At 54.7% G+C, this 9328-nt stretch overlaps 1 protein-coding gene across 3 annotated transcripts in view; it reads right to left on the bottom strand.

Moving 5' to 3' along the window:
- Positions 1 to 9328, bottom strand: part of PDE2A (phosphodiesterase 2A) — a 101570-nt gene that overhangs the window by 25361 nt on the left and 66881 nt on the right. For all 3 annotated transcript variants that reach the window (XM_021926250.2, XM_031653213.1, XM_031653212.1), the window contains 2 exons: positions 7871 to 7960; positions 4325 to 4413 (listed from right to left, as the gene is read on the bottom strand). In XM_021926250.2, coding sequence (XP_021781942.2) covers positions 4325 to 4413; positions 7871 to 7960 — 179 coding nt within the window. The remainder of the gene's footprint in view (positions 1 to 4324; positions 4414 to 7870; positions 7961 to 9328) is intronic.

Here is a 9328-nt window from a genome sequence, read left to right as displayed (position 1 = left end):
CCCCATCCCCTCACTGAGCCCTCATCCTCTCACTGAGCCCTCATCCTCTTACTTAGCCCTCATCCTCTCACTGAGCTTCCATCCCCTCACTGAGCACCCATCTTCTCACTGAGCCCCCACCCCCTCATTCAGCCCCCATCATCTCACTCAGCCCCCATCCCCTCACTCAGCCCCCATCTTCTCACTCAACCACCATCCCCTCACTGAGCCCCCATCCTCTCCCTGAGCCCTCATCCTCTCACCCAGCCCTCATCCTCTCACTGAGCCCCATCCCCTCACTCAGCCTCCATCCTCTCACTGAGCCCCCATTCCCCACTAAGCCCCCACCCTCTCAATGAGCCCCCACACTCTCACTCAGCCTCCATCCCCTTACTTAAGTTCCTACCCTCTCACTGAGCCCCTCACTCTCACTGGGTCCCAATCCCTTCACTGGGCCATCCCACTCTCACTGAGCCCTCATATCCTCACTGGGTCCCCATCCCCTCACTGAGGCTGCCCACTGTCACTGAGTCCCCATCCCCTCACTGAGCCCCCCACTCTCACTGAGCCCCCAGGACCCGGACCCTCTTTTCGCCCTCCTTCCCCCAGCATGTGAGGATCCTGAGATGGGAGCAGACCGTTCCCGGTGTCCTCCGAGACAAACCCTAGGGATGGTCAGATTCTGTAATGAAAGACCTGGTCAGTTTAGCGGAAGAAATTTCTAAGGGATGGGCCCTGAGGACCCCCAAGTGGTAGCGGAGGGAGACAGCCAGCCTGGGCCGAGGTGGGCGGTGGGTGCTTCAGTTGCAGCTGAAAGGCCTGAGATTTTTGCTGCACTCAGCAGCAGGTAATCAGAGGCTTTAAGATAGCAGGAGACACAAGAAGAGGAAGGCGGCAGAGCTGGGGCCTGAAACAGTCTGGGAGATGGAGGTGGGGCACCAACAAGAGGGAAGTGAAGCCTCCTTTCAGGAAGACCCTGGCCCAGGCAGCCTTCCAGGATTCTCTCCTCTCCAGCTCTGAGGCCCTTTGCAGCCCTTACAATTCAGAGTCTCACCAGCCCTCAACATCAGAATGTTCAGCCATAGAAGGGCAGATGGAGGTCCAGGGAGAGGGCATCGATTGGGATTGCAGCCCTGTTGTCCTGGATCCCAGGTCTCTGACTCCCAGCCCAGGGTTCTTCCTGTGAACAGACCCATCCTTAAGGGAGGCCAATATGGCCCAGACCCCTTTTCTGAAAGTTGGTTCCTTCTCAGTGTCAGGGAACTGTGGAGCAGGCTTCCCCAAGAGGGTTTCTGGTCAGGCCATGAAAGATAAGTAAAATGGGATTGACTGAAATGAAAGTGGAGTAGGAAAGGTCTTTACAAGGGAGTGAACAGCCCTTACAAGCACCAGAAGACAGGAAAGCCAGACACACCGGGGGGATGCAGCTGAGCATCTGAGACCCTGCAGAGTGGCAGGAACAGGGGCAGGTGGGGCTGGGAGCTGGGGCGGGGGGGCCTCCTCACTCCCGCCTTGACCCTTTTTCACCCTGCCTCTCCCCACACCGCCCTGAGCCCATTCCCTGCCCGTTGCCTCGGGCCTCCTTATCTGTCTTTATGATTCAGCCTCCACGCCACACCTGCTGCTGTTTGCCAGCCGTCCAGGGTTTCCTGGAGGAGCACCCTCCACACACCCCACCTCCTCGGGCACTGCGAGAGCCTCAGGCTCCATGGCAGCCTGCAGGTCGGTCCCTCTCCCTCCTGGGGGAACCAGAGCCACAGAGGTCACCATCTGAAGGACCCTGTACCCAACCCCGCCCATTTCACAGAAAAAGAGGCCAGAAAGGAAGGTGTTTTCTCAAGGTCACTCAAGGCTAATCGCTGGTTGGGACTTGGGGGTGCAAGTAACAATCACTGAGCTCCTGCTGTGTGCTGGCCCCTGTGCCAAGCACTTGGCACCTGTCATCCATTAAGCCAATAGACCAGGCCTCAGGTAGGAAAGCAGAGAGACAGGGAGGGGGCTGAGCTAGAATCCAGACCTGTCTGAATCCCATTCCAGTGCTCTTCCCTCTTCCATACACCTGGGTCTCAAGTCCCCATCCTGCTGGGAGCTCCTGAGAGCAGGGCCCAGCCAATCCTGGGGCCTCTCCGCCCCAACTGTGGAGGTGGGCTCACCACCAGACACCAGGCACAAAGGTGGGCAAGCAAAGCTCAGATACCAGAGAGAGCACTGGGCCTGGGCCTTCACCCTAATCCTTTTTCAGGTAGCAGCTGAGCCTGGCAAGCCACTCACCTTCACAGGGGCCATGGGAAGAATTCCTGTTTGGGGATGATGACGGGTATGTCCTGATGATGGGTATGTCCCCTGGGAGGTCCTCGCTGCCCTGACCCTCTTGTCTTCTCATTCCCTGGCCCTCCTCCTGGAATCTTCAACCCCTGTCTCCCAGCAGGCACTCACCTCCCCATCTCCACTGAGCTCTGGGATAATTGGATTTGAACATTCACTTTTAATTGATTTTTTTTTTTTTTTGTATTTTTTCCAAAGGGCTTTCTGAGTCTGAAGTGGTTGGAGGCAGGATGCTGAAAGGGCAGCTGATGCCAAGGATCTGAGCCCTCTCAAAGATTCCTGGACCACAGATACGCACCCACTCCACATGCCCAGACAGCTGAGGGGAGCATGTGTGGGTCCCAGGGGGTGGAGCAAACCTGCAGGCTGCCCCCCACTGCCTCCTGAGCCTGTTTTCCTGCATCCCTCCCAGGAAGGCCGCCCAGGCTGCTTCGAGGAGCCTTCCTGGAGGAGTGGAGCTTATATGAAGCAAAGTTCTTTAGAGTTAGAGGTGGGGGTTGCTGGAGGAGAGCAGTTCTTTAGAATTAGAGGAGAAAAGGGAACATGACCACATTTTTCCCGTTAAGATTCTAAAGACCTTTCAGACGATCCTCTTACAGATGGGACATGAAGGCTAGAGAGAGGTGGCAGTGGCTTTGTTCCCATGCTCCTTGACGGAGACGTTGTTCGGGGAAGGTGAAAGGAGCTCAGTGGGAGAATAGGAGGTGGGAAGGTGACTATCAGAGCAGAACCAACTCCTTCCATGGGAAAGGGCTGGGGAGAGACCAGCATCCTAGAAACCAGGGTTTCCAGCACCAGGAGGGGCCTCAGGACCATGAGTCCAGCATCCTCAAACAGGAATTCTTTCCATGGCCCCTGTGAAAGGTGAGTGGCTTGCCAGGCTCAGCTGCTACCTGAAAAAGCCACGTCCCTGGATCACTTGGCCTGCTGGAAAAGCCCTCCTCATAGGGGTAGAGAGCTGCCTTCTGGGGCACCCCCACTGGTGCCCACTCTGCCCTCAGCTCCTGCCTAGTGCCCCCTGGGCCCCACAGTGGCTCTGCATTCAGTGCTTAGCAGGCAATGGCCACATCCTTTATAGCCCGCCTCCTCCCAACAGCATGCCTGTCCTCAACATTTTCTCATCTGGTAAGTTCCACTTCCTCTCACTGTCCCCTAAATGGCCAGGAGTCAGAAGACCTGAGTCCTAGGCCTGGCTCTGCCTCATACCTGGCATGTGACCTTGGTCATGTCTCATGATATCCACCCATCTGGAAAATGAGGAGGCTGAATCAAATGGGCATCGAGGTATCAGGGGGCCAAGTGCACTGATCCCAAGATCCTGAAGTCAGTGATTCCAGCATTCTCTCGCAATGGTAATCCCCAACAGACAATCCTCACCACGGATCAGGCCTGACTTACACGCTTTACATGTGTGACACACATTTAATCCTCCCCACAATCCTATAAGTACCATTAGTATCACCATTTCACAAACAAAATTGATGCACAGAGAGGTTGTGTCATTTGCCCAAGGTTGCACAGCTAGTAAACAGGGAACTAAGATTTGAACCCAGGCAGTGGGGCTCCAGAACCCTCAGCAGGACGCTGCTTCTGATCTCCCTGTTCTCAGATGCAGGGAGTTGGCACCGTGAGCTCCTGCAGGCCCAGCATGCTGGGATTCCAAGTCCAGCCTCACAGTAGTTCTCACAGCATGCTGGTGTTCTAACTGATAGACCCCATAGCCCCAACGTTCTGAGACTCTGCTCTGAGGAGGCCGCAGCCATTTAGAAGCAATTAGAAGGAGAAAATTCACCATCACTTGGTACTTTCTCTGTGCCTATCCATTTCCCCAACAAAGAGAAGACATTGCTTCTGCCCTTCTATGCTGGGGTCAGCAACCTGGCCAATGAATCCCACCTGGCAGGGAGGCAGAGATCAAGGTTAGATGGGGAGGGTCAGACCAGTTGACCTTGGATGGTGCCTCAACCCTGAGAATCCTTGGCCATGCAAGAGGGCAATGGGGGTGCAGAGAATGGCTCACCAGACTTTCCCCTCCTGGGGCAGTTCATGTGGGGGGTCCTCACACACCAGCCGGGACTCCCCATCCAGCAGGTAGGTGTAGACAGTTTCCTAGGACAGAAGGCACTTATGAAACCCTGTGGAGAGGCCCTCTCAGCTGCCCAGTCCCAGCCTGCACGCAGGGGTCTGCGGGGCAAGGTCATGGAACCTGTGGGAGTGGAGCTCTGGCAATGATCTGTTTGGTTTTCTCTCCAGGTGATTCTAAGATGCAGCCAGGGCAGCAATACACCTTGTGAACTAAGCGCCTTGTCCTCTCCTCTTGGAAGGAATTCCAAGCAGGCAATTCCAAGCAGGATTCATCAACCTGCGACTTTCTTTACCACCCGAAACCCAACGTGCCAGGCAAAGAATTTGAAGGACTGAAGGTGCAGACAAATCACCTCCCATCCGGGGATATTTCCCTGCCTGACTCCAGCCTCAGACATTCAGCAAACAATAACCGAGCATCCACTCTGAGCTGTACCAGGGACGGGGCTCGGAATGCTCCAGGAAGCATCCCTCCTTCAACTCTACAAGAAACCACACACCTATAACCCCAGCCAAGGGAGGGGCACAGAGCAGGGCACTGCACCATCCTCCGTGGGGGCTGGAGAGGGCTTCTTGGAGGAAGTGACCTTTCAGCTGTCACTGAGTGGGAATTAGACACATTCAGGGAGTGGGCAGGGTGCAGAATGGGCTCCCAGGCCTTGTTGCAGGTACACAGGTAGGTCCAGAGGTGTATAGAGCATGGAGCATTTAGGAACAGATAGTGAGGGAAGGGGCACCAGGGATGGGCCCGAGGTCAGTAGGGCTGAGTGGGATGGGCCTTACGAACAGAACTGGGGGCAGGACAGGACGTGCGCAGGGAGACGTGAGCAGATTTGTATTTTGGAAAGATTGCTCCTCAGAGGGAGATCAAAGCTCTTGCTCTTTAATCCTCCCTCCCCAAGGGCCCAGAGCAGCTCTGGCCTCAGTTCCAGGCCATGTCTTGGCAGAAGTAGTTGCCCTCACTGACCTACAGGCAAAAATCTACATTCCTTCCAAGCAGAACTGGCAACCCTTAGGGATCCCTGACCAACCCCCATGCAACATAGCCTTGACCACAACTCTGTGTTTTCTCTGCAGGAGGGTGGAAAAGGGTTTGCCTCCCAGCTGAGGGTATCCTGGAGGACTTCGGGAGGAGGTGACAGTGGAGCTACGTCTTGAAGGCCCACACTCAGTAAATGTGGAATCCTTCCCAGAAGAAGCAGTTGCCTTCCATGACTCTGAGAGTCCACAATCCTGCCAGCCACTCTCGTTGTCATCGGCTGTCCCCAGCCAGCCCCCACTCCCTCCCAATCCCCAGGAGATGCCTGGCCACTACTTCCAGAGACACTGAGCCAGGTTCGGTGGTGGGTGTGGCATGGGGTGGGAATGATAAGGCCTGAAGGGAGTGAGAGGGGCAGACACCCTCTTGTTTGGCTGGAATGAAACCTAAGTGGGATGTTCAGGGATAAAGAATTCAGTGGGAAGGAGGCCGCCCACTCCTCGGCTATATCTAGCCTCCTTGTCATCCATCTCTTCCAGCAGCCTGGGAGAGGTCTGAGTTATTTGGCCCAAAGAGGTTGAGAGACCAGGCAGGGTCACACAGAAAGTCCTACCCATGCAGAGGGAGGGGTGGGTAATCCATGGGGGCAGAGGGGGACAGATCCTTGCTTCACTTCCGGATGTCCGTATGTCTCCCACCCCCTCACTCAGTCCTCTGAGTTAAAATTAGCTGAGTCTATTGGAGAGAAGGAGGGAACCATTTCAGACACATCAGCACCATCTGCATTCGGGGCTGCCTGCCACAATGGGTGCTGATGAGGAAGCCAGGTGCCAGCAGCTCTCCTCCCTGGGCGGGGGTCCCCTCCCCATCTCTGCTCCCCTCCCTGGGGGCAGCAGAGCAGACCTCAGCTCCCTTACCTCACTGGGGGCTGAGCCCCTCTGTGCAACCAAGCCAGGACTCCTGAAAGTCAGGGCTTCCCTACCTCCTATAGGTCTCTTGGGGGGGCCAGGGTTGACATTTCCTACTGTCCCAGGAACCTGGACCACAGCTGTCATCCCAGCCCCCAGCTTTGGGTAGACAATTAATCTGTCACAGAGCATCTAGGCTGGCACAGCCACCAGGGCACCCTGCCTGTGAAACAGAGCCAGTCACTTCCTCCTGCCACCCTAGGGCAGCCTCAGTGGCCACAGAGGCTCTCGGGGCAGCTCTGCAGAAACCGACCTGCCAGCTTCTACCACCCTCCCTTTCCAGATGTGCCTCCACCCCAGGCCAGATGTTGCCTTAGTCTCATCCTTCTCTGGGAGGATTTATTTTTGGGCTCCAACACGCCACCCACTTCCTACCAATTTCACACTCAATAAAGCTCACTCATTAGCCCTCCTCCTGGGCTCTGAACTTCTAGGAGGTTTGGGGAAGGCAGAGCTGAGGAGAGGGAATGGGGGTGCTTAGATACCAAGTCCCATTTATCCCTGTCATGCTGTGTGACCTTGGGACAAGCGCCCTCCCTCTCTGGGCCTCCGGTGGTTCATCCATCAAGCAGATTCAGGGACAATGGGCTCCGGAGGGATGCGAAGGTCACATTCTGAGTTGGCCATGTTTCCTGGAGCAGAGGCTGCCCTTGGCAGTGTTTAGAGTAGGGAAGAGGACATTTAAGGCTATCGGGACTCAGTCAGGGCATCTCCTCCTCCAGGAAGTCTTCCATGCCCTTTAGGCTGGATCAGACTCCCTTCCCCAGACTCCAAAAGTCCCCTGCTTCTCTCTATCTGGCACAACTGACAACCTGCTACTTTGGGCCTCAAGGGCCAGTTTACCCATCCTCCTGCCTAAGGGATGAACAGTGGCCATTGAAGCCAGGTTGGGGAGTGGCCTGGAATAGATGACAAGGGGCACAATCTCCCCAGTAACGCACTTTGGGCTCAGGCAACCATGATCACCATCCTCCATCTTCCCCAAACCTGCAACTCATCCATGGTGTTGGGATGGGACAAAGAGAAAGATGCTAAAAGGCTGCTAGAGGCCATTTTCCCAGCCTCCCGTCTCCAGGCAGGGCACTTTAACCCAATGCACATCTATTCATCAAAGCTGAGCCCTATTCTAGTACCTCCCAGACCTGGTTTCCAGGAAGTTCTTCTACATGTCTACCTTCTACTTCTCCTGCTGCATGGATTCCAAAACCCAGCTGGCTCCACCACGTCCTGTTATCCTAGGTGAATCCCTTTCATTATCTGAGACATAGCTTTTCCGCTTAACCTCTAAGGCCCCTTCTGGCTCAGCTGTTGCAGGATTCCTATGCAAGTTCATTCCTTGGTGCTTCGCTTCAGGCTTCCTCCTCCAGAAAGCCATCTCAGAACACCCACCCAGACCCTTCATTTCCCCATGAAAGTCCTCTGGGCAGGGACCCTGCCTCTTCCTTCCTCCTTGGCCCTGAATGAGGTACAGCGTAGAGCTGGTCAAAGGCTTAGGGGGCGGGGTGGGAAGTGTGGGGCAAGGGCGGGCACCTACCACTCGGGGGAGCACAGCTGACAGGGCCTCCTTGACAGCACGTTGCAGGCCCGAAATGTCGATGACAGAGCCCAGACTCAGCAAAGCATCCTGGAAGAGAGGAGAGGGCAGTGAGGGGCTTTGCCGGGCAGGCCAGGGCAGACCCATCTGCCCAAAGGATTGTGAGCAAAACCCCCCAGCTTAGTCCAGAGCCCAAGGCTTTCAGGAATCCCAGGATCTTAGGATCTCAAAATCAAACAGTCTTAAGGCCATAGAAGGTTCAAGTACCCTCATCTTACAAGTGGGGAAAATGAGGCTCAGAGAAGGGCCAGGGCCAGGGACTTAGCAAAGGCCTCACAGTGAGTCAACAGGTCAAGCCTGGCCTAGACTCTAGGTCCCTCGTTCTCTAGTCAAGGACAATTCTGGCATAGTAGGGAAACCACAAGGCTCCAAATTAAAACAAAACAAGCAAACAAACAACAACAAAAAAACCACCTAAATTTGAATCCTAGCTCCACTGTGTATGAGCAGTGAGTGTCTTGGTTGAGTCACTGAGCCTCAGTCTCCTATCTGTAAGTTGGAAGCAGCTGGGGCTGTTGCCCCCTACAGGCTGACATGAAGACAATATGAAATTGAGCCTTAAAAATGAAAATAAAAATGAATCAGAGCCCTAAAAGTGCCTCACAGAATGCCCAACACAGAGTAGATGCTCAGCTGAATATTCGCTGAAGCTGGGTCCCGCTCACTTTCCCCAGAAGGAAGGTGGTCTCACCTAGTCTCATTTTTCCAGCCTAGTGAGGGGGCTGGGTTGAGAGTATCAAGAGCCTATGGGGTGCATGACCCATAAGGTGGGAGAACAGTTGGGCCATCCCTGGCAACTATAGGAGGAGAAGGAGACGTCAGCCTTGACTGCCTCACAGCCTTCCCATCCCAGGAACAGAACTCGTCCTTGCAGAGCCGGAACGGAGACAAAAGTCCCTGCTTCTCGCTCTATTAACTTGGCCAGAGCCATGGGGATCAAAGAGAAAGGTAACAGAACAAAGGAAACGAGGGCCAAGGCAAGATCGTGACTCACACCATCCACCAGCCATGCCCTCCCGCAAGCCCTTGGAAGTCCTTTCAGATGTCTTCCCAGTGGAGGGCTGGGTCTGTGTTCAGAAAGCAAAGTGATTAACTGCAAGATGAAGGAGACATGGCTGGGTCCCCATTCATGTGAACATGATATGAAGTTGAGTGTCTTAAAAGACCACAGCTCAGCATGAGCCCACAGTGTAAGCATGACTGGCAAGAAATAAAAATGCTCAAACTGCAGGACATATTAATAGAGATATGTTAACCCAATTGGGAAAATGACAGTTCCCCCACTTTTATAGTCTAGTTAGACCATCCCCTGTCCATTGTGTCCCAGGTGCTGACAAGATGAGACTCATCCAGAGGAGGCGACCTATGAAAGGAGGGAATTGGAAACCAAGTTTTGCA

The sequence above is a fragment of the Papio anubis genome, chromosome 12 (assembly GCF_008728515.1).
Source record: "Papio anubis isolate 15944 chromosome 12, Panubis1.0, whole genome shotgun sequence".
Taxonomy (NCBI): Eukaryota; Metazoa; Chordata; class Mammalia; order Primates; family Cercopithecidae; genus Papio; species Papio anubis.
The sequence above is the reverse complement of the archived record's forward strand: the minus strand, read 5'-3'. Positions and strand labels throughout refer to the sequence as shown.